Source organism: Columba livia, chromosome 17 (genome assembly GCF_036013475.1).
Source record: "Columba livia isolate bColLiv1 breed racing homer chromosome 17, bColLiv1.pat.W.v2, whole genome shotgun sequence".
NCBI lineage: Eukaryota > Metazoa > Chordata > Aves > Columbiformes > Columbidae > Columba > Columba livia.
The window spans coordinates 4,125,215-4,152,890 of NC_088618.1; the positions used below are offsets into that span (position 1 = coordinate 4,125,215).

The 27,676-nt window shown below is 44.0% G+C and overlaps 4 protein-coding genes across 8 annotated transcripts; 3 read left to right on the forward strand and 1 right to left on the reverse strand.

Moving 5' to 3' along the window:
• Nucleotides 1-821: 821 nt before the first annotated feature.
• DENR (density regulated re-initiation and release factor) lies at nt 822-9,142 on the reverse strand. 3 transcript variants are annotated; one of them, XM_005498248.3, is made up of 8 exons: nt 9,090-9,142; nt 7,346-7,460; nt 5,890-5,909; nt 5,513-5,597; nt 4,779-4,868; nt 2,572-2,688; nt 1,838-1,977; nt 822-1,104 (listed from the first exon to the last, which is right to left on the reverse strand). In XM_005498248.3, the coding sequence occupies exons 1-8, from the start codon at nt 9,117-9,119 to the stop codon at nt 1,060-1,062; spliced, it is 642 nt and encodes a 213-aa protein (XP_005498305.2). In that variant the 5' UTR covers nt 9,120-9,142; the 3' UTR covers nt 822-1,059. The 3 variants fall into 3 exon arrangements, with proteins under 3 accessions (XP_005498305.2, XP_064888948.1, XP_021141623.1); XM_065032876.1 differs by lacking the exon at nt 9,090-9,142 and adding an exon at nt 8,378-8,601; XM_021285948.2 differs by lacking the exon at nt 9,090-9,142 and adding an exon at nt 8,038-8,059.
• On the forward strand, nt 8,669-13,039 carry GPN3 (GPN-loop GTPase 3). 2 transcript variants are annotated; one of them, XM_065032875.1, is made up of 8 exons: nt 8,669-8,812; nt 8,930-9,038; nt 9,116-9,283; nt 10,221-10,345; nt 10,983-11,098; nt 11,453-11,549; nt 11,954-12,082; nt 12,810-13,039. In XM_065032875.1, exons 2-8 carry the CDS (start codon nt 8,948-8,950, stop codon nt 12,870-12,872), a joined length of 789 nt encoding a protein of 262 aa, XP_064888947.1. In that variant the 5' UTR covers nt 8,669-8,812; nt 8,930-8,947; the 3' UTR covers nt 12,873-13,039. The 2 variants fall into 2 exon arrangements, with proteins under 2 accessions (XP_064888947.1, XP_064888946.1); XM_065032874.1 differs by having other exon boundaries at nt 8,685-8,852.
• A 1,089-nt stretch (nt 13,040-14,128) lies between these two features.
• Nucleotides 14,129-18,977, forward strand: ARPC3 (actin related protein 2/3 complex subunit 3). Its single transcript, XM_005498247.4, has 7 exons — nt 14,129-14,291; nt 15,361-15,460; nt 16,405-16,481; nt 16,783-16,851; nt 17,117-17,243; nt 17,555-17,649; nt 18,459-18,977. Exons 1-7 carry the CDS (start codon nt 14,286-14,288, stop codon nt 18,519-18,521), a joined length of 537 nt encoding a protein of 178 aa, XP_005498304.1. The 5' UTR covers nt 14,129-14,285; the 3' UTR covers nt 18,522-18,977.
• Nucleotides 18,978-19,977: 1,000 nt separating this feature from the next.
• ANAPC7 (anaphase promoting complex subunit 7) lies at nt 19,978-26,474 on the forward strand. Of its 2 annotated transcripts, none has more exons than XM_065032853.1 (11): nt 19,978-20,215; nt 20,999-21,185; nt 21,557-21,676; nt 22,273-22,384; nt 22,635-22,788; nt 22,896-23,038; nt 23,274-23,391; nt 23,818-24,014; nt 24,523-24,747; nt 25,184-25,334; nt 26,194-26,474. In XM_065032853.1, exons 1-11 carry the CDS (start codon nt 20,115-20,117, stop codon nt 26,381-26,383), a joined length of 1,698 nt encoding a protein of 565 aa, XP_064888925.1. In that variant the 5' UTR covers nt 19,978-20,114; the 3' UTR covers nt 26,384-26,474. The 2 variants fall into 2 exon arrangements, with proteins under 2 accessions (XP_064888925.1, XP_064888926.1); XM_065032854.1 differs by having other exon boundaries at nt 19,993-20,215; nt 20,999-21,087.
• The last annotated feature ends 1,202 nt before the right edge of the window (nt 26,475-27,676 follow it).

Genomic DNA, 27,676 nt, shown 5'->3' on the forward strand with positions numbered 1-27,676 from the left:
AATAACCCTTTTGTCGTAGCAGAGACCCATTACAAGGTTAACATCCACCGTCTAACTTCAAGATTAGGCTCATTAAAACTGTCATGTTGATTATTTATTTATTTTTTTTTAACTTCTTGAAACATCTGTATGTTTTTATAGAGAATCTGGAAATCCAAAATCCTCACTTTAGCCTCCCTCAGCCCCCCCATCCTCTTTGTTTATCATTATTTAGATGAATGATTCTAGCAAAGATGTTTCTGCCTTTTTACCAGAATCACAGAAAAAAAAAAGCTTTACTGGTAGAGAACAGGGCATAGAACACATCACCTCCTTGGGTTTGACCTCATCACTGTGACAGGAGACTGTCAATTCCAGGACTCTGCCACCAGGGAGCATTTAATCTTATGAAATGGAGCAGCAAAATACAAAGCAGCACTAACACTGTCTCAGCTAGAAAACCAGCAGGGTGAGGACTCGTTTGGAATGATGGACATCAGCTAAACATTTCAGACAAATTCACATGTTCTTCAGCATTCCCACTTACTAGAATACAATAGTTCAGGTGAAAGGCACCTTACAACCATCATCTAGTCCAGCTGCCTGATCACTTCAAGATGCACTTTCCTCTAATTGTTAAGAAACCTTTAGAATATTTGCCCCATTCTGATTTGTAAGATTTTACACAGGTAAACGAGATGGATGAGTTTCTGTACAACCGCCACATGCCTTACTCAAGTTCAGCAGAAAGGACAACAAACAAAAAACCAAGCATTTAAGGACTTCAATAATTATTTTCCTGTAAGAATGTTAGAGCAAAGTATCTGTAAAGAAAACACAAATTGTATTCAGTGAGGAACAGTAATTTTATTTAAATCTACTTCATGCATAAGCATGATAGAACCCCAATTTAACTTTGGCAAATATCACAACAAAAAAACCAAGCAGCCTATACAGAACAGTGAAAACGCCAAGGATACGGATTCTCCACAGTTTAACTGTGGAGCAAATGGATGTAGAAGCCTCACTTTGGCTACGTCGTTTATAACCATATGATTAAATAAAGGTAATCTTTCACCATCACTTCTTGACTTCTCCAAGATCTTCAATGCTATCATCATCCACCTAGGAAAAAACAAAAGGCCAAAATACACCATATTAAGTAAGTTTTCATATTCACCACTGTGCATGTAAGTGCGGGAGAAGGATGCAGCACTGCCCGAGATTCCCTGCTGTTAATTCTACAGGAGTGACATGCGCCTGCAGGATGCAGACGAGCCCATGGGGCTCTGAATAAAGACACGCTACAGAGTTATTTCAGAAAGAATTCCAATACCAGAAACGCCAGAACAAAGTAACCGCTTGTAATTATAGCAGCACAACCAAAGCTCTCAACCCAACCCGAAACGAGCTAATCTCTTCTTGTGAAGCGACAGTGGCTTTGTTTCTGTTTGCAGCTGTTGTCTCATTTTTGTTTGAATTTTTTATTTTGCAGTGTTTAAAGAGATTTTTAAAACCGGGATGGCAATGCTGGAATACTCAGGCATTCACCATTAAGAAAGAGCCACAAAGAAGCCACAGATATGACAGCTGGACTTTCTCTGATGTGCCTCTCTCCCTGTAGTATCCAATGACCGCACTGCATGTTTAGGGAGTTAATGTTTCTTGGACAACAGAAGCAACATTAAAGTTTAATCACTCCTTCACCTAGTCGTTCCTAGGTGGGAATGCAGCAACTGCTCTGCTATTTCTGCACAACAATCTGTGCTGCCAGAGATGAAACCCTGTTTCACAATCATTGGAATGTCACAGGCTGCTGTGGAAAACTAGAGTTTTGACAGAAGAAAGGGTTTATTACCTCAGGCCACTTCTCCTGGATGACATCGATAATGTCGTCTGTAAAATCCCCCTGAATGATGATTTCATCTTCTCCTGTTACTGAGGCACCACAGGAAAATTTCTGAGCAAAAAACCTTTGTGCTTCCTTAAGGTCAATTTCTGTTGACGAGAAAACGGACAGTTTAAGTACAGTAACTGCCATCAAAGTGTTTTCTCAAGTTTAAAACCAAAATCTTGTGTTAACTGTTGAAAAACTAACGGCAGTTTACAGCTAAAGCTTTGCTACAGTTTCAGTTGGCTGTTGTTTACATACAAAGCAACTTACTCAACAAATCCAGCAAACTCTTTAAGGCAAAAAATCGCTGAATGTCCCGTACATGCTCTGTTCGCCCAGGTCCACGCTACACACACTCCCCAGAAAAGCACACGCAGAACAGATTAAAAAGCCCCTCCAGTCCTGAATATCTTCTGTAGTTATCGAACAAGTTTTTCCACTGAAGTGTTTCGGTGTGTTCCTTTCAGAAACCCATCCCAAAGTTTGCAAATGCCATGGAAATAAGGACTTCAATGATTTATCGCTGGGGGAAGTCAGTGTACCTTTGGCATGCTTTGGAACTGCTAACATTGCCTTGGGACTTTCACCTCACACACGTGGAAACATCACTCAACATAACACAATCAGAAGAAATACAATGAGGTTAAAGGCAGGCACATCTAACACCACAGAAAACCACGTAACAAAAGTCAACTCACCAAACGTTGCAAGGCCACATACTCTTGTGACGTATTTCTTTTTTGCTCTGGGAATTTTAGCTATTGTAACTTTCTGTGGTACAGTCTTCTTTTTCTGTTTTATCTGACCTCTTCCACCTTTAAAACAAAGTGCGAGGTTACACCATTAGTTAAATGATGTCACACTTATTCAAAGAAAAAAAGCATATAAAGTCAGATTTCATGCCTATGAACAAAGACACGTGTCTTCCCATCAGTGTTGGTAAACAAAAACTTATTTTGCACACTGTCTCGCATTCAGATTTTTTAAATTATTAATTAAGAAAGGTCCCATGTCAAAGCTCAATATTGTAAGAAAAATATATGCATGTGAAATGTGCATTCAAGTACAGCTTGCACAACAGAACCCTGCTACAATTACCAAAACAAGGGGTTTTCCCCACTCCTCACTAATCACTGTGGTCTACATTTAACCCCGTCTCTCAGGAATTGTTTTTTGGTTGTAATGCTAGGAACAAACGGTTACTTTAACGTTTTTCCATGAGTTTAACGTCCTCGGGGTTTGTGCCCAAGGCAAAGCAACTGACTCATGTCCACCCACTGAGGCCACGAGGACGCGTCTGCTCAGGCTGCTGCGTTAAAGAGCAGGTTAAGTTCTAGGTACCCACGTGTGACCCTGGGATGAGCCATATATCGATATACGAGCTTGCAGAGACCACCACGGCTCTGCGACAGAAGGCAGCTACAGTAGTTCACTGCCAAACTTCCACGTCGCTAACATCTTCTTTCTTACTGTCTGTTTCTAGGTCAACCCGGGGGAACATTTCACATATCAGGCCGTTATTAGTCTGAGCAAAGCATGCAAAAAAAGTATATTCCACTCATTAGGATTCTTCATGTCAGATTAAGATCTCACTTAACTTTGTACATGCTCATCAAGTTACTCCAGGGTAACCAGTTTCATGTTCTCGAGCCTTCTCAGCACGAAAAGCTAAAGAACTTCTGACACGCAAACTAACCCCTTGTGACGACTTCTTTTTCTAACATGCAGCACTTTCAACTCTACAGTAATATTAATTGGTAACCGGTAATTTAAGACAGTAAATTTCTGTCTTAAAAATTGTTCAGTAAATTTATTCAGTGTCTTAGCAAGTTTTTGCTTGTTTTTCCTCACCATCTCCCTTACAGCCAATTTTATGCCATTGTAATTAACACCATACCGTACATTTTCATGAAACTTCAGATTCTAGGAGAAAATCCCTAAATATTTCAAACACTATTATTTTAGAAGCAGAAACCAGAGTGCAAGCTAACCATACCACCTCACATCATAAATTAACACTGAAAGAAAACGTCCTGGAATCTCTGGGAACAGCATCCAAGCTACAGAACACAAATCACTGCTGTCACTACAAATAGCCAACTGACAAGGTAAACACAACTGGTTACCAAGACACAAAAATAAAACATCTGCAGTGATATGTGGCTTAAAATATGAATCTTACTGGGCTATTAACCATAATTTCTGAAGCACTACAGGCACAAATGACACTCCACAAGCAAATTCATATTAACAACCCCAGCATTTTGATTTATGATGGAAAGTACATTAATTAATTAAACAGAAAGAACTCCAAGGATAGAAGATAAAGTGTGTTTGAATTGTTTCATATATTTAATATCTTCTGAAGTTGGTGTTTAAAACCGTTTTTCATTAGTATTGCTGGGAAGAGACACATCTGTTAATGGAGACATAGGTGATAGTTTTAAAAGCATAAGACAAAATCCTGTTATGTGTGGAAGGAAAAAAGGCAAAAGCAGCATCAGGAGGCATTAATAAAGGAAAACAGTCTTTGTTCTACTCTGCAAGCAACCTATAAACTGCTGCTCAACAGGGCAGAAACAAGGACTCCGGGATGCATGCCAGCTGATTTTAGACTGAGAATTACTCCCCAAATAAGTGCACTAGCAATGACAGAACAAGGAGACAAACAATCCAGGGCATCTTTCACTCGCTGTTGCTGCCACCCGTTTCTTCCAGCAGCACGTATCACCACAACAACTCTGCTACCTCTGCAAGAGAGATATTTGGTATCTTTTGTGCAGGGTCTAAGTGTAGGTAACAACCACATGAGAGGAATCCGTGCCACAGTCCGCAGCAGCAGGTGAGAAAGAGATGCCCCAAACTGCTCAGAAATCAGTACCACAGTCAGCTATTTAGACCTTGCCTCTCTTTTGCTTCTTCTTCTCTTCTTCTTCTCCTCCCCCTGCAGTTCCTTGGCCTTCTCCAGTCCCAGTTTCCTGTTTAGGCGAGTTTTCTTAAATACATCAGAAGAGAATACGGAGAAGAAAGAACAAAATCAGTGGTGAGACAACTGCACCCTTCCAGGAACAGAAAGTAAGGAACTACTACTACTAAGCGATATTTTGCAAAATCCATGAACTCTTTGCTTAATTGCAGCAGCCCCTTGACTGATGTGTTACATCTTCATTATAGTACTTGTCCAAATTAGACTCCAGAAAAGCTAAAAAGATAGTTACAATTTCAATACAGTCTCTTCACATAATTGCCACAGAGAGACAGAAATTCATGGTAGTGTTAATACTGAAATGCCAAATGCAAATCAACACATTCCTTATTATTAATGACCTTTCCTCCAGCCATCCAGAGCAGACTGGACAGACAGAAAATCCAATGAACTTTTTGGGGAAACAAGTGCATGGATGACTGCTTGCAGCTGGAACATTAAGAAAGCTCAAACATTATTACTGAAACAACACATTGTTTTCTGACATTATCAAACGTATTTTCACAGCATCCAAAATCCTGGTAGACTCCTAAGAAAATGGTTAACTTTCACACTTGATACAGCAGGAAAAGGGAAGAGATGAGAAATGGACAAGTTCAATGATTTCTGAGTATGTCTAAGGGCACAGATCAGAAAATAGAAAAGATTCTTACCTACTGTAAGTTTTGCAAACTCATCTGGAAAATTCTTTTCTAACCATTGTCTGCATTTAGTCACATCAGGCATGTATTCGCAGTACTAGAGAAGAAAGGGCAGATGAATGTTGTTAGTAGATTAACTACAAAATACATCACAAAGACACCTGAATAAATCTGCAATTCAGCTCAGTCGTTTCTCCTTAAGACGACTGAACACCAATACTACACTAGCACATATGAAACTTCCCGTCATCCTAAAGGTGACAGTGGCTGAAGCACAGAACTGCCACGGTTAAGAAAAGCCAGAAAAGGTAAGAAAGAATCATCACAGTCAGGAATCATAGGACAGAAAGAAGAAACTCAGACAATAAAAAAAACCAGAATGAACTCACCTCTGTTGGCAACGAACAAACTGGAGAAAGAGGGGGGAAAAAAAAAGAACAGATTACAACAATAAGTTACCCACTTACAGCCTTAGCGTTAAATTCAAAGTGGTATTTAAAGTTAGGGATGACTTCTTACATCATAACTTCTGGTTATAACCACACACCGACTCAAAATGATTACTTTATTGATCCCACTGCATGTTTTAATTTTTCTCTCGTTAGTCACCGTCTCACATGCTCTGCATTAGGATAAAACTACCACAGCAGGAGCAGCCAGTCGGTGAAGGAAGGGAAGGAGATCCCTACAGCTTCGGGAAAAGTTAAAAAACCCTTCAGTTCTACCAGAGACAAAAGATGCACCAAATAAATGTTCATGTTATTTGGTCAGCTTCTCTTTTTCCAAGAGCTGCCAATGTCCAGGAGAGGGACTCAGCTCCAGAACAAACACAAACCAATCGTGCAGACCTTCCTGCACAACAGGGATTATTCTTCCCTAATCTCCTGCAGTTGTGTTCAAGCCCAAAGAAAACAACATACCTATCAAGACTATTTACCGCCCTTTAAATTTAATCCACATAACTACAAATGTAATAATTCTAAATGCGGTGCAACAGTTACTTTTATTAATTCTAACTTCATTTTTTCTTATACTAATGCTCAGAGCCCTTGTCTGTGCTAAAGGCTTTACTGGCTCTCTGCTCAGCAGTTTACAATCCGAGCACTACTCCCACCAAAGTAACTTTTACACGCAGAAAGCTGTTAGTACCTCTTTCTCTCAGAGGGAAGACCCCTAAATTTCAACAAAAATGCTTTAGATAAAAACATACAACACCAGCCACTTCAGAAAGGCAATCAGAAGGGTCAAGCTGACCATGGTCTCACAGTATCACAGTATGTTTGGGATTGGAAGGGACCTCAAAAGATCATCTAGTCCAATCCCCCCATGGAGCAGGAACACCCAGGTGAGGTCGCACAGGAACATGTCCAGGTGGGTTTTGAATGTCTGCAGAGAAGGAGACTCCACAACCCCCCTGGGCAGCCTGTTCCAGTGTCTGTCACCCTCACTGAGAAGAAGTTTCTTCTCAAATTTAAGCGGAACCTCTTGTGCTCCAGCTTGATCCCATTACCCCTTGTCCTATCATTGTTGGCCACCGAGAAGAGCCTGGCTCCATCCTCATGGCACTCACCCTTTAGATATTTATAAACATTAATGAGGTCCCCCCTTAGTCTCCTCTTCTCCAAACTAAAGAGACCCAGCTCCCTCAGCCTTTCTTCATAAGGGAGATGCTCCACTCAGTTAATCATCTTGGTTGCCCTACGCTGGACTCTCTCCAGCAGTTCCCTGTCTAGCTTCTCAATAAAAGCCGACCAAAGGAAAACCTCCGATTCTCCCATTCTGCTGGGCTGCCCTTGCAAACAGCGCAGCGTATAAACCGTGGACAACTGCCCCTTCAGCACTTGCCTCCGCAGTAGAGAACCCGAAGAGGATAGTCAGCATCTGACCTGGCACCGCTCCTCACGTCTCCTCTGCAGTCAGGGACCACAGGCTCAGCGACATCTGTGGCCATGTCACAAGCCTGCAGGTCACAGAACGAAAGAATCAGGGCCTAAGTTCTGCATTGAAATTATTCACGTCTTTTCTGCGTTGAAATTATTCACGTCTTTTCCGCGTTGAAATTATTCACGTCTTTCCCAACCCAATAAGAATCTCAAAGAAAACAGGTACAACTGTAAGTGCAGGAGAGATCAAGAGAAGGAAAACCAGGCCTCAATAAACACTGAAAAAATATCGTGAAAGCGACTGCGAAAAGATACCAAGCAGCATGGAGTTCTAGTAGATAAGGGGAAAACCCAAAGCGGCACAAAATGCAGTGTAAAAATGAAGAAATATCTACGAGAATACCACATAAAGTTAGAGAACAGACAGGGTTAGGAAAAATGTGAAGTATGTTAAATAAATAGTGTATGAATAGAAGGTGCACTGGGGGGGTATGGGGGGCACTGCCGGTGTAGCAGCAAAGAAAAGGGGTCATTTAAATCAGCGTCTAAAGAGCTACAATCTGATCCTGGGACACTGGCAAGAAAAACCCCAAACACCACAAAACAAGCAAAGCAAACCCAACTCGCTAACACTAAATCACGGTTTACACTCACACATTTCCAGGTAAGGGGCTGAGAAAACAGGAGCCACCAGGGAAGGGCTTTGCAATGGACAAGTCACCCGGGATGGAGGGAGCAGGGGGGTCTGGAACTCGGGGCGCTGGTGGCAATGAAGGGTGGGGGGCTCGGGGCGGGGAGGCCGCAGAGAAAGGCGGCAGAGGGTCCCGTGAGAGAAAGGACGGTGGAGGAGCCGCGGGGATGGGAACGGGGGAGGGAGGTGCTGGGAGCCGGGGGAAGAACCGAGGGCAGGCCGGGGGAAGGTGCTTGGGCACCGGACGGGATGGGGAGCGCAGACACGGGGGGCTGAGCTGAGGAAAAGGAGGGCGCCCGGTACCTGAGGGGGGGATGCTGAGGTACGACACGGGGATCACCGCGAGGGGAGGCACCGGGGGAGACGGAGGGTGCCGGAGCTGGGCAAGGCCACCCGCCGCTGGACCGGGGCAGCGGCGGAGCGCGGCTCCCGCGGAGAGGGCCGGGCGGCAGCGGAGCGGCGGTACCGGGGAGGCCCCTCAGGCCGCGGCGGCTCCTCCCGCTCCCTCCTCCAGCGGCTCCGCACACCGCAGCACGTGTGCCCGAACTCTCGCGAGAGCCCCGCGCGGCGTGACGGAGAGGGGCGTGGCCGCGACGCGATTTGAACCCGCCGGCGCTCCGTAGTGAGGGGGTGTGCACTATAGGCTGCCCGCGGCACGTGACCGGGGGAGCTACGGGGCGGCGGAGCGGCCAGTTGCCTCCGCTCGGCCGTTGCGCGGCCGCCCGCCGCCATGCCCCGGTACGCGCAGCTGGTGATGGGCCCGGCGGGCAGCGGGAAGGTGCGGTGAGGCTGCGCGGGTGGGGGACGGGCGGCGGGGGCGCGGGCGGCCGCTGACGGCTCGTTGGTGTCTTGCAGAGCACGTACTGCGCCACCATGGTGCAGCACTGCGAGGCGCTGGGCCGCGCCGTGCAGGTGGTGAACCTGGACCCGGCGGCCGAACTGTTCAGCTACCCCGTGATGGCAGGTGAGCGGCGAACCGGGACCCCGCGGCGGCCCCGGCGGCGCCCGAGCTCACCCCGCCCGCCGCGCGTGTCGTTCCAGACATCCGGGAGTTGATCGAGGTGGATGACGTCATGGAAGACGAATCCCTGAGGTTCGGGCCCAACGGCGGGTTGGTGTTTTGCATGGAATATTTTGCCAATAACTTTAACTGGCTGGAGGAAAGCCTGGGGCACGTGGAGGATGACTATATATTGTTTGATTGCCCAGGTAAACAAGCCTCAATGTTTTCGTGTCCTTCTTCAAACACAGTACAAATTTACAGTAACTTGTTTGTTGCTTGTAGCCATGCGCGCTGGTTTTTGCATCACTAACAGTTGCCAGGGTTAATTTCAGATATTTAAGAAGCCAGCGTGGTCCCAGGATAACCTGGGTGACAGCACTGACTGCCAATTGCGTCATACTGTAGGAAACAATCATCTTGCCAGTATAATAGGCCCAGGCAGAATCTCTCAGCAAAGCATATTTTACTAACGATTTTGCAAGACCGAGTGCTGTACCTAAAGGTAGGCTCACAGAATAGGGCAAAAAGCCCCTGCTTATATCCCCCCTCAAATCCTGGATGCAAATTCCCTCCTCTGTTTCCCACTGGTTGGGTACTGCAGGGTTTACAGACTTACCCAACGTTTGCCTCATTCACCTGTCTCATTCATCTAATTCTAACAGCCCTCTTCCCTTATTGATTTATTTAAAATACAGATTCCTGGCTCTTTGGTTGCCCTTCTCCTTAGCTTAACTTTTTCAATACAGTAATTGGCTTGCGTTCTGGGATTAGCTTGAAGAAACTTATGTTTTACATTGAAGATTCATATCTGACGTCTGTCGGTCCTTCCCCCCTGCTGGGGTCAGGCACCAGGTGCCCAGTTTTGTAAAACAACGTTCCTCCTTCAGTGGCTCCTTACGCTGCAGGAATGCTGTGGCAACTGCGAACTAACACTAACTGGAGATCCACGGAGGAAAAAGCCCTTTTATTTCTTTTCCAGTGTAAGTTCATCCAAACACAGTCCGAGTTGTCGGAAAAGAAAGGTGCTTTCTTCATCAGCTTTTATCCATATTAAGTGCAATGCCTCTGTTTATATAACTGATAACCATGAACTGTTCCCGTTAGTGTCCCATTTTGCACACTAATATCCTGCGTCCGCCCCAGGTCAGATCGAACTCTACACACATCTGCCCGTGATGAAGCAGCTGGTGGAGCAGCTTCAGCAGTGGGAATTCCGCGTCTGTGGTGTTTTCCTTGTGGATTCTCAGTTTATGGTGGAATCTTTTAAGGTACCTGTTTGAAATCTGTTGTAAAAGTTCATGTTGATAAAGGGCAAGAAATCTGAGCGATGTAGGGGGCTGGGTTTGTTTAGCCGGGGGGAGATCCGATTGCTGCCTTCAGCTGCCTCAGACACAGGTTGCAGCAAAGAAGATTCCAGTTAGGTGTGAAGAAAAGCTGCATGGCGAGAGCGGTCAGGCTGGAATGGGGCACAGAGATCACGTAGTGCACATCTGTGGAGTTATTCAAAACTTGACTGGGCAAAACCCCTGGGCAGTCTGGTCTGAGCAGTTGTATGAACCCAATAACCTCTAAAAGTTCCTTCCAACCTAAATTCTGTGATTCTACAAGAGGTTTCTCTGATCTGGAGAGACCCGGCCACCTTCCCCATCTAGCTGTCAGAATCCTGAGGTGGGCTTTGAGTTCTGTAATGGCCTTTTTGGTGGCAGATCCAGATTCGAGGCTCTGGAAATAAGAGGGTGCATGGGAAGCTCCACACCTCCCTTTTCCAACAGAGATAAGGGCTCCCCACTCAGCCTCCTGCCCACGTTTCGTGTATTTGCTAGATTGGGTCTGTGGGAGAGTGTGCTGCATGTTTGTATTGTGATTTCTGTACTTAACTACATCATTTTTTTAATATTCCTGAAGTTTATCTCTGGAATTCTGGCAGCTCTCAGTGCAATGATATCTTTAGAGATTCCGCAGATTAACATCATGACTAAAATGGATTTGCTGAGCAAGAAAGCCAAGAAGGAAATAGAAAAGTAAGCTCCAAAAAAATTACTTACTCTGTAGTGTAATATCTTGAGGTAAACTTCAGTCAAAATTCAATCTACTTTTTCCCACAATTAAAATATACTGGGTTTGAATGGGGGAAGATGGATTTGTTCTATATCAAGCATAGTCCTTAAATGTCTGGATAGGATGCTTACAACTTAGTCAGAATCAAAAGGCTAACTCCATGTTTGTACATATTCCTGCATTTTTCTGTAAATAATTATCATTATGCAAATTACCGTTATGCTAGACCATTTTGGTAGCCGTATAAAAACACAGCGACTCATTTGCTCTGTGGCCAAGGATTCTTTTGATATTAATGATGACTTTGTTTCTCCCAGGTACCTAGATCCAGATATGTATTCTATGATTGAAGATTCTACAAATATATTGAAAAGCAAAATGTTTAAGAAACTGACCAAATCCATATGTGGATTGGTAGGTATATTGCTTTTTAACTGGTACCCTTAAATTCAGTCCTGTATTTATAAATGATCCTGTGCCGTTCCTGACTTCATTGTTGTTAGAGATACTGTATGTACTATAATAATTCTCCTGCACCCCCTTGCCCCAAAACTACCAGACTATCTACCAGTCTACCTACCAGACTTGTTAGCAAAGCCAGGATCTAGAAGATTCTTAGGCTCCTGAGCATTTTAATTTTGCTTATTTTAACTCAGTTTTTTATTTTAAGATTAGCATAAGATTCTTGATAGTAACATTGGGATTGTAGCCAATATATTTTCCATGAATCCCGTTCTATTAGCAATTTTGGAAAATGTTGTCGTTGAGAACTAACTTACTGCATTTTCTTACTAATATCTTTTGAATCCTTTCTCCAGATTGATGACTATGGTATGGTTCGATTTCTACCTTTTGATCGCTCTGATGAGGAAAGTATAAACATAGTTCTGCAGCACATAGACTTTACCATTCAGTATGGAGAAGATCTTGAATTTAAAGAACCAAAGGTGAGGTACTTCTGGTGATAAGATGAACAATTTAAAAGGATCCATAATAGAAGTTGTAATGTAAATGTGTTCTTTGCCTTGCTAATAAATTATTGGTTTAGTATGGCTCAAAATAAGCCATGTGTAGTCATAGTGACAGTGCTTATATCGAATTCATTTACAACAGCAAAATCCTTTATATGAAAGAATTCTTTATATTGAATGATATTAGTCTCGCATATGCAGACTGATCAAATGGTTGTGTTTAAAAGTAATGCTTTGGTTTTCAAACCAATGGAATTTTAAACTTCAAAGCACCACTAACATCACTAAGATTTCTTCCTACATGAGTGTTCAGACTCCCCTGATAATTCCTGTTTTGAAGCTACGTGTTGTATATGAGATAGAGATCAGGAATAAATTCTGTTGTGTAAAATACAGGAGAGAAAACTGCTGTGTTAAAATCTGTTCTCTTATTCAGCTCATAAATCCTGAGGAACAAGTCCAGTGCTTTTATTCCATTTTGTAGTCTTCAAGTATGCAGAATACCTGGGTCTAGATTTTGATCTAGATAATTTCAGTAGCTCTAGAAACACATTACTTTTCAGAAGGTTTTGCCACGTTTCATGGAACCATATTAGACATTGTTCCCGTTATGGGTTCTGAAATAAAACCTCACAGAACAGACAATGTACAACAGCCTCTAGAGAAAAGTCAGGTTTTATCTTTTTTGGTTTGTTTTTCACAGGAATGTGAAGAAGACAAATCTGCTCTTGTGGATGAATACTTTCAAGATCATGTGGATGAGTAAAAAATGTGTGTTCAGCAATGGGATGAAAATACCTTGTGTTAAAACTGAAAAAAAATCCACCCCTACACAAACCTACTTGATGTTTTATCTGTAAGATAACTAATATTTATAATGAAGAGTGGGCTATATAACCTCGTAATTATTTTAATAAACAATTTTTATTCTTATGTGTGTGTGTTATAAATACATAGGCTAGCATTAGTATATGTAAAAGTTCCCCACCTATAGATCTATCTCATTTACGCACAAGGAATGCTTGAAAAAGATCTAATGACTTGCAAAAGAGGCAAAGCCAAATAGAAGTAATAAATATTTATCTCCAGTACTGAGTAGTTAGTTCCATTATTAGATAAATAATTGTTCTAAAGGGTTAAAATTGTACTTTATGAACTGAGGCTGAATTAGGCAAAGGGATCAAGTCTGGTCAGTGCGTGGTCTCTCTCTCTCTTGAACATGAGTTTTTGACATTCACTTAGGAAGAGCCCAGATTTTAAGCTGGTTTAAGGTTGATTTTTGTACAACTTGCCCAGGGCTTTAAGTTGTTTATACATCGATAACATCTTAAGCACAGCACAACATTTAATAGAAAGAAAATCAGCTTAAATAGAACTTGGTGATGATCTTGTGCAGTCACTTCAGAAACTGTATTGATTAACACAGAATTCAGCAACAGATAGGTAAATTCCTTTTCTTAACTCATGTCTGGACTGGCACGTCCTTGGGACAAGTTACACTTTCAGCATATCAAAAGGACAAACCCCAGCCCTGCAGTTTGATTACTTTGACTCAACTTCCAAATGTCCTCATTTCTCCTCCCTTACTCAAGGTGTGAGTCATGTAGTTGGGGACAAATTCAGAGTGCCGGGTCACACGGAAGGTTACGGCTTGATAGTATTAAGTGTGGAGCTTAAAATATTGCTTCACTCTACACGTAACGTTTGGACCTGTTCTGTGTTTCCTAACACCAAGTGCCAGCTGTGCTTTGCAAATTGGGTCAGAGCAAGCGATGCCCAGGAGCGTGAACACAGAGCAGAGAAAACCGGCGGTGAGCAAAGCGTCCCCAAACCGCACTCTTGCCAAGCGCTGACCCTTGGGCAGAAGCTCAGCTCTGCCAGCGCAAAGGCGAGATGCCAGGCTGGCTGGGGAAGAGAAGGGTGGCAGAGGGACACCGAGGAGGGTTATCCGCAGTGCCGGCCCCAGCAAAAGCAGCGGAATGGGGGGAACCCCACGAGCGGGAACCAAGCGATCAAGCCCCCATCGTGGTTCCACAGCACCTTCCCGGGGCGGTGCGGGGCTCTCCTGGCACCGCCTCTGCTGCCTCATTTCCTGCAGCACGGGCGGACGAGGAAGCTGCGCTGCCGGCCGCTCTGCGCTCCCCGCCCGGCCCTGCCGAGCCGCCTCCTGCCCTTCGCCATGCCGGTGAGGGCTCCGCGCCCGGGGCGGGAGGGGAGGAGGGAGGGCTAGGGGGACAGACCGGAGCGGGCGGGGGCGGCCCCGGGCCGGGCGAAGGGGCTCGGCTGCTGCCGGGGTCTGGCGGCGGTGGAGGAAAGGGGCTAGAGCTGCGGGGAGCCCGGCTGAGAGAAGGGAATTGGTGTTTAAGGAGGCTGCTGCGAGGCCAGCGCCCTCCTCCTCCTCCTCTTCTTTTTGTACCTCTTCATCTTCTTCCTCCTCCTCCACTTCTTCCTCCTCCCCCTCCTGGGATCCTCCCGCAGCTCCAGCGAGGGAGAGGGGGGTGAGAGCTGGGCTGTGCTCGGTTTTGGGGGGTAAGAGTTGGGCTGTGCTCTGGTTTCGGTCACATCACCTTCCTTGGGTGGAAATAAGCTGCTTTTCTACCTGGGGATACTTAATTCCCCCCCACCTGCATCCCCTGCAAAACTGCGGCTGTGAGGAGGCAAAGGCTGCCCAGGGGCCTGGCACAGAAGTCTCTAAAACTAAACTCATCAGTTGTTAAAAATCAGTTTATCAGGAAAAACCTGCCATATGCAGAAAGGTTTGTTTTGTTTGCCCGTTGTTGTTGTTGTTTTCCACTTTGACCAGTTTTATACTGCACAGAAAAGTCTTTTTTTGAGTGTGTGGGTATGTGTTAAGCCTGGCTTTATTTATTATTATTAGCTAAACATGGAAATAAAATATAATCTTTTTTTAATGACCGATGAACTCTGCAATACCCCAGCTTGGGCAGGATGGGGTTGGGCAGCCCGGAGATGCAGCAGCACCCGCAGACCAGCTGCACCAGTTCTACCCTCTCTCCCAGCACCACAACCTAAATGGTACTAGTGATGATGCCTTCCCAGCCTTCACCAGAATGACCCTGAGATCCGGGCCTAATTAGAAAACAGCAATTATCCATACAAGGAAAAAATGCTGGAAACATCACAAACGAACCGGAGCCTGACTCCTGTTTGATGAAGACATGGGGGAGATGTGATCGGATGTGGAAATGTCTATTTTCAGTAGCATTAATAACCAGCCTTCCACCCATCTGTAGGCTTACCACTCAACTTTAATGGACTCCGACACCAAGCTAATTGGGAACATGGCGCTGTTACCCATCAGGAGCCAGTTCAAAGGCCCAGCACCTCGGGAAAGTAAGTTTGTAAGGATCTCTGAAAACCTGCCTGCATATTGCTCGTTGTTATCTGACAGTTTGCTCTAAGCCAGCCCTAGCAAGAGTGACGAGAGGGTTGGAAATGCAATGCTTTGCAGTTTATAGAGGAGGAAAAAAAGGTTTCAAATACTGAGGCTGTGCAAATCCTAGAAAATAATTATGCGCAGATAAATATGCGCTGTGCTCAAATCAGTTGTTTCAGTATTTAAAGCCTACGGTTACTGTGCTCGTGGTTCCTCCTGTCTGGCTGTTCTGGGGAGGATGTGGCGGTGCGAACCCTCTGCTCTCAGAGGAAGTGGAGGTTTAGCTACAGAGAACTCAGGCTTTTGGGCTGCGGCTGAAGGACGAGCAGTACGTTAGTCAGAGCTTTAGGGCGGGGGGCTTCAGAAATGAGAAAACAGCATAGCATGGCTGTTTAGTTTCAGAAATATAAAGGAAATCTTTCTGGATTTAAGTAGTCTTGGCTGGTGGCAAAAGCAGGTGAAGGTCACAAGTAAGCTTGGCACTATGTGTTCTGCTCACCCTCCCTTTTTTTGAAGAGGACAATGAAATTTGTGTGATTGTGTTGTTACGCTTTCTTCAAAAATATTTTTGTGTCCTGAGAAGACTTTTACACTGTTAAAACTCTGCTGAGTTACTCAACCGATAGAAGAGTGGGGAACTGCTGAATTGCTGCCGTTTGTGAAGTCAGGAGGGAGTTAAAGTTCCAGCTAAGAGTAGGAAGCTTAAGCATTACGGTCTGGGCTCACCAGTGTTACACACAGCAACGACTCTTTTCTGTTACATAGTGCTGTCTTCTGCTTTTTGCAAATACCAAGGTTTTGCCTTTGCAATTATCCTTATTTATGTATTTCAGTGAGTAAAAGTTATGACCAAATGTAGTATAATGGTGCAGTCTTTAACTCTGTATTTCTCTTTTGTTAGCTAAGGACACAGATATTATAGATGAAGCCATCTACTACTTCAAAGCTAATGTTTTCTTCAAAAATTATGAAATTAAGGTAATTTTTTGAGATATTGTGCATATAGTAGTTGTTTGGAGTAGTTGTTTGGAGTTGCTTGCATATAGTAGTTGTGAATATAAATTTATTTTCAATTAAATAATTCTACTAAGGAACAAAAATTCTCATCCCGCCTAATTTTTAGAGTTTAGTAAATGTCATGAATTGCAAATCTCTCTCTCATGAGGGAACTGTAGGCCAACATGGCTTGAACTCATTCCTGTTTCAAGCTTTTATCAGTTCCAGAAAGTCTCCCTTAATCTAAGAGTGGCTGGGCTCTCCGCTTGCTCTTATTTTGCAGAATGAGGCCGACAGAACGCTGATCTACATAACCCTCTACATTTCTGAGTGCCTGAAAAAGCTGCAAAAGGTAAGAGAAGTGAATTTCTGTGCAGGAGGGAAACGGAGTCTGTTCTGGGGATTGTACTCAGGAAAGGGTTTGCCGATACTCTCGTCCCAGTGGCATAAATAATCCTGTTCAACCCAGTCCCAGTAGTCAGAGCCACAGATATCCGAAGCTGTGGATCTCCAAAGAGATGTTGTGATGAGTTTTTATGCGTTACAGATTGGTAAAATATTTGGGTCTAATGCTCCACCAGCTAACTGCTAATCCACTGTTTGCGTGGTTCTTCCAGTGTAACTCCAAAGGCCAAGGAGAGAAGGAAATGTACACCCTGGGAATCACCAACTTCCCAATCCCCGGGGAGCCCGGCTTCCCGCTTAACGCCATTTACGCCAAACCTGGCAACAAGCAGGAGGAAGGTAAGGGCTAATCCAGGACCTCTGAAGGCTTCCTTGGCTTCATACTGGCTGCATTTTTGTGACTGCAGCTAGAAAAATTACCTGTAAAACAGAATCTCCTAAATCTGCAGTTCTGTCTTCCAGCAGAGGCTGGATTTTCTGACCTCAGGGGCCTAGTGACTCCCCTGGATCCTTAGATCCAACAGAACAAATTGACAGGCGTCTGAATCTGCCTTTTGCATCAAGGAAATCACATAAACACTTTGCTGCGAAATTCAGCTTGGTTTGGCGCTGCCTCAGTTTACCGCCTTCTTTCCTGCACTGTGTTTCAGAGGTGATGAGGGCCTACCTGCAGCAGCTGCGGCAAGAAACTGGTCTGCGCCTTTGTGAAAAAGTATTTGATCCGCAGAGCGACAAGCCGAGTAAGGTAAGAGTTCAGTGTCATCATCGTGGATTTAATGAGAGGCTTCGTGTGGGGTTTTTTTAAGAAATGTGTGGGGAGCAGTGAGATGATGGGGTGAGGGATCAGGTGTGGGTAACTTTGGCACAAGCTTCTCTGGTTGTACAAGGCGAGGGAAGAGCAGGCTGCAAGTTATCAATAAATTTAACCTGTAATGTGGTAAGGCAGCCAGTGCCAATTTGGGTTACTCTAAAAAGCAGGGCAGTAATAAGTGGTGTCTGGTTCAACTCTTCTAAGTATTGCACATCTGCTGTTGGCCAGGTTTTCAAATGGAAATTGAAACGCACGAGTGATGCTGTTTATCTTCCCGGGTGGTTCTGATTTGATAGTTTCTTTGAAGTAGACCATTCTGTGCCATATCCAGATTAAAAAAATAGCTAATCAATGCATGAATCACCTCCTGAGTGTTAAGATGTTTCATGTGCAAACGTGACTGCATTTAATATTGTAATTATTTAGGCTAATTTCTTTTCAAAGTCATAGCTTTCTGATCTATCCCTTGTTTAGAGTTATATTGGAATAAACAGTAAAAAAGTATTGAAATAATAGAAAGTAGAATGTTACACTTTAATTCAGAGTCCTATATTATAAATTCATTGGGTCCATTCCTGTCGTCTTGTTCTAAATTCCAGTAGAAACCAGTGTGGAAAACATCACATGCAAAACCAGAGCCTTAACATTTAATTGTCAGGGGTTGAATACCTTGAGGTCACTATTTTGTTTATCTCATGGGAACTGTTTTTACATAATTTCTGATTTTATACTTCCTTGTGCAGTGGTGGATCTGCTTTGTGAAGAGACAGTTCATGAACAAGAGTCTGTCAGGTCCTGGCCAGTGAAGAGGCAAAGCAGCAACAACATTAAACATTTCCACAGCAAGGTGTATAAAGTGTTTTGCCTTTGTTTTGGATACATTTTGTACCAATGAAGAATTAAGTGCTTAGGAAGAAAAAAAACCAAACCATACAAACCAGGCAATGAGGGGTAAAGGGAGGGAGAGCAAAAAGATAATTTTAGTGTAAGCAAATATTATTAAGCTGGTGCTTAATAAGTAATTTCTAGCATGCTGTTTCAGATGCAAGCTGCTTTGTTATTGGTGGCTACAGCTAGTATTTAAAACAGGGCTTGTATTTAAAGAGAAGAAACGGCCGTGCCTATGGGGCAGAGGGAGCTGCCTAATTGCTCTACTGGCTGGAGTCTCAGTTTTGGGTGTCCATGGAAAACAGACCCGTCATGCTGTGTTGTTAAGTGCTGTGATTTTTACCTTGTTTTCAATAAACTTAGCTTGTAATTAATGTGGTAACTGCTTTATGTCTTATGGACAGCCTTCAAAAAAATGAGACTTCTGGCGTTGTTTCTGTGACAAGACCATCATTGTTGTGTAGTGGCTATCAGTAGGAAGCGAATCATTTGCACTGAAAACGGGTGATTTATATAGTGGCCGTAGTTTGCAGCAACATACCTGGTTTAGCCAGCCTGCCTTCACAGAGCAGCGCCCCATCGCACTGAAATGCCTCTGGAGGGTGACACAGCCGGTAACGTCCGACACAGCCATCACACCACACCGGCAAAAAACAGGACTGTGTTGACCAGGGTGATGGCTCCTTGAAGCACCGCAGTCCAAACTGGGTTTATTCCAAGTTCTCTCCTTGTTCTGTTGTCACCATCCAGCACCAACGCGCTCTTTGTTTGAAGCCCCGTGCTGGCGATGGTGCGTTAGTCTGTCAAGAGGTGAATTCCTCTCCAAGCACCAGTGATGGCACATTCAAACTGAAAGCTCCGAATTCATTTATAGTAATAATATGATAGCTGTGCCCTTCATTCTTTTTGTAATAAAGAGGGGGAAAAAAAAGGTCATGGTTCAACTCTCGGTCTATGCCTTGTGAGGCAGTTCCCCTGGCTGTGGCCCAGACGAAAGGTAGGTTTTGAAGAGTCTGTCACCTCAGTTACCTATTTTTATGGGCAGGAGCTTCGATGTCCCCGATACTTCAGTCAGGTTTAGCTGCCACAACCAGCAGATAATGGTCTCAGGAGAAAAAGGGCCAGACTCAAGAGAGGTGCAGACACAGAGAGTACGTCTCTTCCATAAAACGACACTGAGGAGGAAAATTATTTCTCAAACCCTGTCAAAGAAACCGAGTCCCCTCCCGCCGGGCGGCTGAGGCGACCGGCACCCGTCACTGCGCAGGCGCGAGGCTGCCGGGGACCTCGCGCGGCGCGCACCCCCCTCGGGCTGCCCTGCCGCGCGCCTGCCGGGCCGCGCGCCCGCCATGGAGGCAGTGTGGCGGACGCCTGCAGGCGGCGGCGTGCGAGGTCCCCCCGGTGGCGCCATTTCGGAGTGGCGGCGGCCGGCGGCGCCGCTCGCTCCCCGCTCGCCGTTCGCTTCGTGTTCGCCGCCCGTCCCTCCCGCCCCGCGCCTCCCCGCCGCCAGCATGAGCGTGGTGGAGCACGTACGGGAGATGGCGACCGCCGGGCTCCACTCCAACGTGCGGCTCCTCAGCGGGCTGCTCCTCACGATGAGCGGCAATAACCCGTGAGTGACCGCCCGGGGGCTGACAGGGATGAGGGGGGAACTCGCCAGGCGGAGCTCGCAGGGTGCCGGGGGGTGTGTTACAGACCGGGAAGGAGCAAGGCCCGCCTGTGCAGCTGCCCCTGCTGCCGGGCTGTGCCGTGCGGGTCCCGGCCGCCGGTCCCGGCCCGGGGGTGAAGCTCTGTCAGCACCGAGGGGTTCGGCATGAGCGGCCTGGTAGAGCTGGGGTGATTTTCGCCTTCCCAGGATGCTCTGTGCAGGTCACAGCTCTTCTTTGGATGGGTTTTGAGGTACTAATTGAAGCCAGAATCCCATTCCGATACCCTGACTCTTATCACTTCTGCAAACACACGGGCAGTGTTAGGAAGGGGGGTTGTAAAATGTAGGAATGTGGATTAGGACCAGCATAGTTATACAAGGAACTGGGTTACCTTGTAAACTCGAGTCCATTCAAACAAAATGTGCTTTAACAGATGTTGACAACGTGTGGTTTGTTATGGGGAGGGTGGAGGCAGCAGTGGCCAAGCAGCTGAACAGAAGCTGTTGTTACTGAAGAGGTGTCGGAGCGGATATTGCATTTGTTTGTATACAGATAAAAGAAATTGGTGAGATAATCCCTTTGTCAGGTGCTGGTACCTGCTACCCAGGGGTCCTCGCGATGTGGTAGAGAAGCAGCAATTGGAAGTTGAAGCCAGACAAACCAAAGCTACACATACTTTGGAGTTGTGAGGGTTTTGTCCTCCTGCAGTTAGCCGATCTCAGCCTCTGTATTTACGTTTCTTTTAGGGAACTGTTTTCACCATCTCAGAAATACCAGCTCCTTGTGTATCATGCAGACTCTCTCTTCCATGATAAAGAATATAGAAATGCTGTCAGTAAGTATACAATGGCCTTGCAGCAGAAAAAAGCACTAAGTAAAACTTCAAAAGTAAGACCTTCTACTGGGAATGCTGCCTCAACTCCCCAAAGCCAGGTATTTAAAAACTGACTCGTGCTGCATAACATGATCACGTTCCCCCTTACAATTAATATTTCTGACTCAATATTATAGCATTTAATTGTGGATTTATAATGTCCAATAAATCTGACTTTTCAAGCTAATTTATTTTGAAAATACCAGTGTGTTTTCTAATGAATAACTTAATATAGTCTCAAACATGGGACTTTTTTGTTCATGCTCTTTGCTTGAAGACAGGATCGATATGAGCTGGCCGTAGTTTGCTTTGTTAACTTTGTTGCACTAGATTTGTTAAGCATAGTGCAAGCATTTAACAAGGAAACATCATCCATTGTTTTCACTTGACTAAAACAACATTGTAGTTTAAAGTTTGTATTTTATTGCAGTGTTTACCATCTGAAATTGAAGTGAAATATAAAATGGCTGAATGTTACACAATGCTGAAGCAAGATAAAGATGCCATTGCTATTCTTGATGGGATTCCTTCCAGACAGAGGACCCCAAAGGTGAGTTCTGGCAGGCTTTTGTCACAAGTGCTTGGTCAGCACATCTTGAATCTACAGTCAAGTGTCTGGTAAAAAGAGAATGTAGCCTGTGGGTATAATGACATTGTATATTGTAGCAGAAACCAGCTGCTTATGTTGTGTAGAGCTCAAATAATTTCTGTTTTTTCATCAATCATGACTTCATTCAGAAGCTGAGTGGAAACTTTCTCTGCCTTCCAAAGCTGATTCTCTCCAAGAATTCCATTGCTGTGGAGAGGTCAACTGAAAGAAGGTTGTGTAAGGGATATGTGGGTCCTTCTTGACATTGTATATAATCACTTGCCCATCTTTTGACTTTGTATATGCACAGCACTGAGATTTCAAGATGCACTGTGCAAATACAAAAGAATGTAAATTTTATCTTTGGGCTCAAAGAGAAGCAACAGTTTTGATTTTATACTATATGATACATCACAGTGTTCTCAGAAGAAGGGCAGGTGATTTTGTCCCTGCCCAGAACAGGAGGCAGGTGTGCTTGAAGACAGAGTTGTGACCTTTCCCAGTGACGCTTTCTCCTTTCTCACGCTTGACTCTCCCAACATTTCTGTCACTTGTAGATCAATATGATGTTGGCAAATCTGTACAAGAAGGCGGGTCAAGAACGCTCGTCTGTAACGAGCTACAAAGAAGTGCTGAGGCAGTGCCCATTAGCGCTTGATGCCATACTAGGTAGGTGTCTGCACACTGTAAGTGTTCCAGTATTAAACACTATTACAATTTGAATTATGTGTGGGAGTAGGTAACTGTCTTTTACTTGCATGTAATATGTAACAGCTACATTATGCAGATTATAAAAAACGCTGTAACAAGCTGCTTGTTTATGCTTGTCAAGGGATGAAGTTTCTGGTCTTCAGACAATTAATTTGCATTAAAAGCAGTTTATGGTGGCTGAACTGGATGTGTTTACTGTTCTGAATAGGTTTGCTCTCGCTGTCGGTGAAAGGTGCAGAAGTGGCCTCTATGACCATCAACATAATTCAGAGTATTCCCAACCTGGACTGGCTTTCCATGTGGATAAAGGCGTACGCTTTTGTGCATACTGGAGATAACACAAGAGCAATAAATACCATTTGGTAAGAGTTCAAAGAGGATAGTGTAATCAAATAATATATTAACATTTGTATGTAATTCTATTTAAAGTGGCATTATACAAATAACAGGGACTTTTTTTCTCTTAAAGCTCTTTAGAGAAAAAGTCATTGCTGAGGGATAACGTAGACTTGCTGGGGAGCTTAGCAGACCTGTATTTCAGAGCTGGAGATAATAAAAACTCTATTCTGAAATTTGAACAAGCACAAATGCTGGATCCTTACCTAATAAAAGGTGAGTAAATCCTAAAAGAAAGTTTAGCGGGTATAATGATCTGATGAGTGACATTAGAGTGGAATATTGCATATCGTACCTGCCTTTCAGTTCAGAATTCACATTCAGAAGCTGCGTATCTTGAATAGTTACTGGTACTTACACTGTTTAAAGTAGGTTTTTGTGGATTTGTTTTTTCCTGTGGTGAATGACTTTGCCATTTCTTGATGACTGATCTCCGCTTGTTTCACATTAGGAATGGATGTATATGGTTATTTATTGGCACGTGAAGGTCGACTAGAGGACGTGGAGAACTTGGGCTGCCGTCTCTTCAATATTTCTGACCAACATGCAGAACCCTGGGTGGTATCTGGGTAAGTTGTTTTCTTTCCTTTCTTACCTCACTTCTTTCTGCACATGGTGGATTACAGTCGATACAGTGGATTCAGCTTTTTTGTTCAGAAGGTGCTTTTCTATCTTACCCTGTTCTTTGGCTAACTTAAATTAGCTATCCAAAAATATCTCTTTTGGTTGTTTTCTGTGTGTTTAAACCTACTAGTTACCACCCCTGTGCAACAACAATGATATATTAAATAGCTGTAACAGTTAACATTTACACTGCTTTTTTCTTTAAACTCCTGACAAAGTTTTTTTCCCTGAATATATATTCTTAACTTCGAATTCAAGAGTTCAACAATTGTCTGTCATTTTCTTTTTCCTCTTCTTCTCTTCCTTCTGCTGTTAAACCTCAATGAATGTGCACAGGCAGTATGTTTACAATCCCTCTTGTCTTTCCATAGGTGTCATAGTTTCTACAGTAAACGATACTCTCGTGCCTTATATTTAGGAGCCAAAGCTATCCAGCTGAATAGTAACAGTGTTCAAGCTCTCCTGCTGAAAGGAGCTGCCCTCAGGAATATGGGCCGAGTCCAGGAAGCAATTATACATTTTCGTGAAGCAATTCGTCTTGCACCTTGCAGGCTGGATTGCTATGAAGGTGAGTGAAATTTTGGTTTGTTTTCTACTTGTTCATTTATGCAAAATGGAGAGTGCTAATCTGATTTTCTTGGCTACTCCAGTTCCATATCTGGTGCTGTGTGGTGGGCGCAGTGCTGTGGATTCCCTGCTAATGTGAAAAGCATGGACTTAGAAATACTGTAATGCAGGTTTATGTTTGTTTTAATAGTTTTTGTTTCACTTGCAATTACCAGAGAAACCTGTAACCTGTCACACCTTAGTCTTTTGTCAGATGTTGGTCCTGGGAGATGGTCGTCCACCTCCTGCCTTTTTCTTAGGTTTTGTGTAGAACCCTGTGCCATTTTAATATTTGTGTCCAAGTTTCCCTATCTGCGAGTTTCTTTGACATATTTTGCAATTTGTATTTGCTAATTGGAGTGTCCGATGTTTGGAGTTTGGTCGCTATGAAGTGCAGATGATTGAGGAGGGGTTGATTGCCTGTAGCGCTCACTCAAAAACTGAATTGTTGTCTTTTTTTATATCATCAGGTCTCATCGAATGTTACCTGGCATCCAACAGTATCCGTGAAGCCATGGTGATGGCAAATAACGTGTATAAAACTCTGGGAGCAAATGCACAGACACTCACTCTGTTAGCAACAGTCTGTCTCGAAGAGCCAGTCACACAGGAAAAAGCAAAAACGTTACTGGACAAAGCACTAATGCAAAGGCCTGATTACATTAAAGCTGTGGTGAAGAAAGCAGAACTTCTTAGTAAGTTCCTTTGGTTTTTTCCCCTATGTTGACTTATTTAAAGTGTAATGTTTTACATGGAAGAGTGTTCTGCAGCCTCATTGATGTGAAGAATGTTACAGCAATGTTAACAGCCCAGGGATTTATCAGTTCTATCCTGAAGGAAAAAATCACAGTAGTTAATTCCATCTAGCAGTGGATATTACACCAGCACTTAAAACAATTGCAAACAAAATGTTTTGACTTCAAAGGATATGTAATCCTGAGCGTTGCAGTTATTGTAATAAACCCCATCATTTAGAGTTAATCTTGCAAAAAGTATCTTGCTACTGTCCCCCACACCGGCAGTTCTGAAGGAAGAAATAGTCGTGTGTGATGATGGCTCTTTGCGTACACTCTGACTTTTAATAGACTTATGTAAAGTATTAACTAAAACCGTAGCTTTGCATATAAACAGGTAGAGAACAGAAGTACGAGGATGGAATTGCTTTGTTGAGGAACGCGCTGGCTAATCAGAGCGACTGTGTTCTGCACCGCATCCTGGGAGACTTCCTGGTGGCTGTCAATGAGTACCAGGAAGCCATGGACCAGTACAGCATCGCCCTGAGGTAAAGCACAGGCTCCGCAATTGCAGTGTAGTTAAAAGAAACAATCACCAACTTGACTAAAGTAAAAAGTTGAGCCTCTAATTGATTAGGATGTAAGCAGAAGTAGCTTTACATTTTTTTTTCTCTTAAACAATTGATGTCCTGTTAGTGAATTACTTGGCCATGAGGCTTTGAAGTGAGAAGTGCAAAATCTAGGGTCTGCACTGATGCTGAGCATGTCACTGGGTGTGCGATTCCTTGACTGATGAAAGGAGAAAGGCATGGATTTATTTCTCATTATTATATAGTCAGGCACAATAAGATCCATTCCTTTAGACTTAAAGGTGCTCTATAAAAATGAACTATTAAGTAAATTTCAATAGTGTGATTCAATTTAACATAACCTGAATGTTATCTTGGGGTGTTATTGTGTTTTCATTTTAACAAATTTACCTTAAGTTTAGCACATTATGTCTACCATAAGCTTATGTAGCTTAAATGGGTTAGGTTTTTGTCCTTGCATACAATATATTTAGTCATAGTCATTTAAATTTGTGCTGCTTTCATGTTACTCTAGAATTAGAATTGCCTGGAAGAGTGTGATGTTAAGCACGTTCTTGGGGATCAAAATAGTTTTCTATGAAGATTTAATACTCAGTGTTACAGTCAGCCTGAAGTGAAGTTGCATGATCTACTAAACTGAACTTCTTGATGATGTTAAACAGCAAGTGCAGACAACAAGATGAGGGGGCTTTGGTTGTTGGTGGTTTGGTTTTTGGTTTTCTATTGTGGTTGTGTGTGTGTGTTTTATGACAATGTCACTAATAGAAGGGGAAAAAAAAGGTTTAAGGCAATGCTTTCTTTTTCTTACTTTCCTCAGTTTGGATCCAAATGATCAGAAGTCGCTCGAAGGAATGCAGAAGATGGAAAAAGAGGAAAGTCCCACGGATGCAACCCAGGAAGAAGACGTGGATGACATGGAGGGCAGCGGGGAGGAGGGGGACCTGGAAGGCAGCGACAGCGAAGCGGCGCAGTGGGCAGACCAGGAGCAGTGGTTCGGCATGCAGTGACAGCCGCTCCTGCCGCTTGTGTGGGCATTTGAACACCCCCTGGGGCTGGTCTCCTTTGGAGAACATAAACTATGACTTTTGCAGTAACAAAGGTCTTTGTTGGTGTTTGTTTTTTTGTAAATAGACTTCGAAACCAAGGGACTGGGTGCAGCTGAGCAATGGGAGAAGAGAGGGAAGAACATGATCTGGCCCAAGGCTTTGCAGTGCATGAGTGTTCCTGTTGTGGATGATATTTCTCCCGCAATCCTCTGACTAAAGCCTTTTACCGACTGTTCTTGCTCCTGCTACCACCACAATTCCCGTGATGTGGTCCAGATTCCTATAAGTTATTTTTGAGGCTTTATTGTTCTTCCCATGTGCTCAGTAGCAATGGGAACGTGATGATCTCTGGGGGTGAGGGGAGGAAGGGGGTGAAACGGTGCAGAGTGGCCCAGGTTGGAGTCGAGTTTTCATCTTTGCAACAAAGGCGGAAAAGAACCGACAACTTCAGGGTCTGCCGGAAAAGCTCGGACTGCCACCGCCCGTGGCCACGCCCCCGGGGGCGCGACCACGCCCCCGGCAGTGCCTGCCTGCCGCCGTGGAGCCCCGCCCCCGGAGCGGGGCCCCGCCCCCTCCGCCGTGGCCCCGCCCCCTCCACCCTGCTGTTCGGAGCTCGGGCATTATTGCATTGTTTTGGAATTATTTTGCATTGGGAAGCTGATTCAAAAGGGTATCTGCGGCTACGAAGGTTTTTAGCCCCTGGACATACATCAAAATGCTTGCTTATTTTTGCCGTGCTTTTTAGAATGTGTTTTTAAAATATGTGTATCTATCTTATTTTTTCTCTTTTTAAATAAGTTTATCTGCCTTACATTTACTTTGCTTTCAGGGTGTTTTAGGAGAGCCCCATTCATCAAACAGAGCCGTACAATATTAAGTGCTATAAATCACGGTGGAAGAAAACTGGAGTATTTACCAAAGGCTTTTAATATCAATAGATCTGGAAGATAGTAGCAATAGACACAGAATCATAGAATCGTTTTGGTTGGGAGAGACCCATGAGATCATCAAGTCCAACCATAACTTAAATCTAGTCGTAAACCATGGCTAAACCACAATTGTTTTTGCAGATTTCAGCTCATTGCGTGTCTTTCATAAAAGAAGGAGAGAAATATCCATGTACAAGCAAATTCAAAGCATCTTTAAAAAAGAGTTGTTTTCCCCTCACACTGGAGCATTGATCAGATTGTGTTCTGTGTCTGAAAGCCGGTGGCTCCGTCACCTTTCTGGTTGTATTCAAACCTGTCATGGATA

Coding starts and splice junctions, on each gene's coding strand:
- DENR (XM_005498248.3), bottom strand. CDS start 9,119: ATGTCTGGAACGACACGCGCGGCGGGCGGG. Junction 1,978..2,571: donor ATGTGGCCTTGCAACGTTTG/GTGAGTTGACTT, acceptor TCTCGTCAACAG/AAATTGACCTTAAGGAAGCA. Junction 1,105..1,837: donor TCCAGGAGAAGTGGCCTGAG/GTAATAAACCCT, acceptor GTTTTTTCCTAG/GTGGATGATGATAGCATTGA.
- ARPC3 (XM_005498247.4), top strand. Junction 16,482..16,782: donor TCAAAAATTATGAAATTAAG/GTAATTTTTTGA, acceptor CTTATTTTGCAG/AATGAGGCCGACAGAACGCT. Junction 17,650..18,458: donor AGAGCGACAAGCCGAGTAAG/GTAAGAGTTCAG, acceptor TTCCTTGTGCAG/TGGTGGATCTGCTTTGTGAA.
- GPN3 (XM_065032874.1), top strand. CDS start 8,805: ATGCCCCGGTACGCGCAGCTGGTGATGGGCCCGGCGGGCAGCGGGAAG. Junction 8,853..8,929: donor GCCCGGCGGGCAGCGGGAAG/GTGCGGTGAGGC, acceptor GGTGTCTTGCAG/AGCACGTACTGCGCCACCAT. Junction 11,550..11,953: donor CCAAATCCATATGTGGATTG/GTAGGTATATTG, acceptor TCCTTTCTCCAG/ATTGATGACTATGGTATGGT.
- ANAPC7 (XM_065032853.1), top strand. CDS start 20,115: ATGAGCGTGGTGGAGCACGTACGGGAGATGGCGACCGCCGGGCTCCAC. Junction 23,392..23,817: donor GAACCCTGGGTGGTATCTGG/GTAAGTTGTTTT, acceptor GTCTTTCCATAG/GTGTCATAGTTTCTACAGTA. Junction 24,748..25,183: donor GAAGAAAGCAGAACTTCTTA/GTAAGTTCCTTT, acceptor GCATATAAACAG/GTAGAGAACAGAAGTACGAG.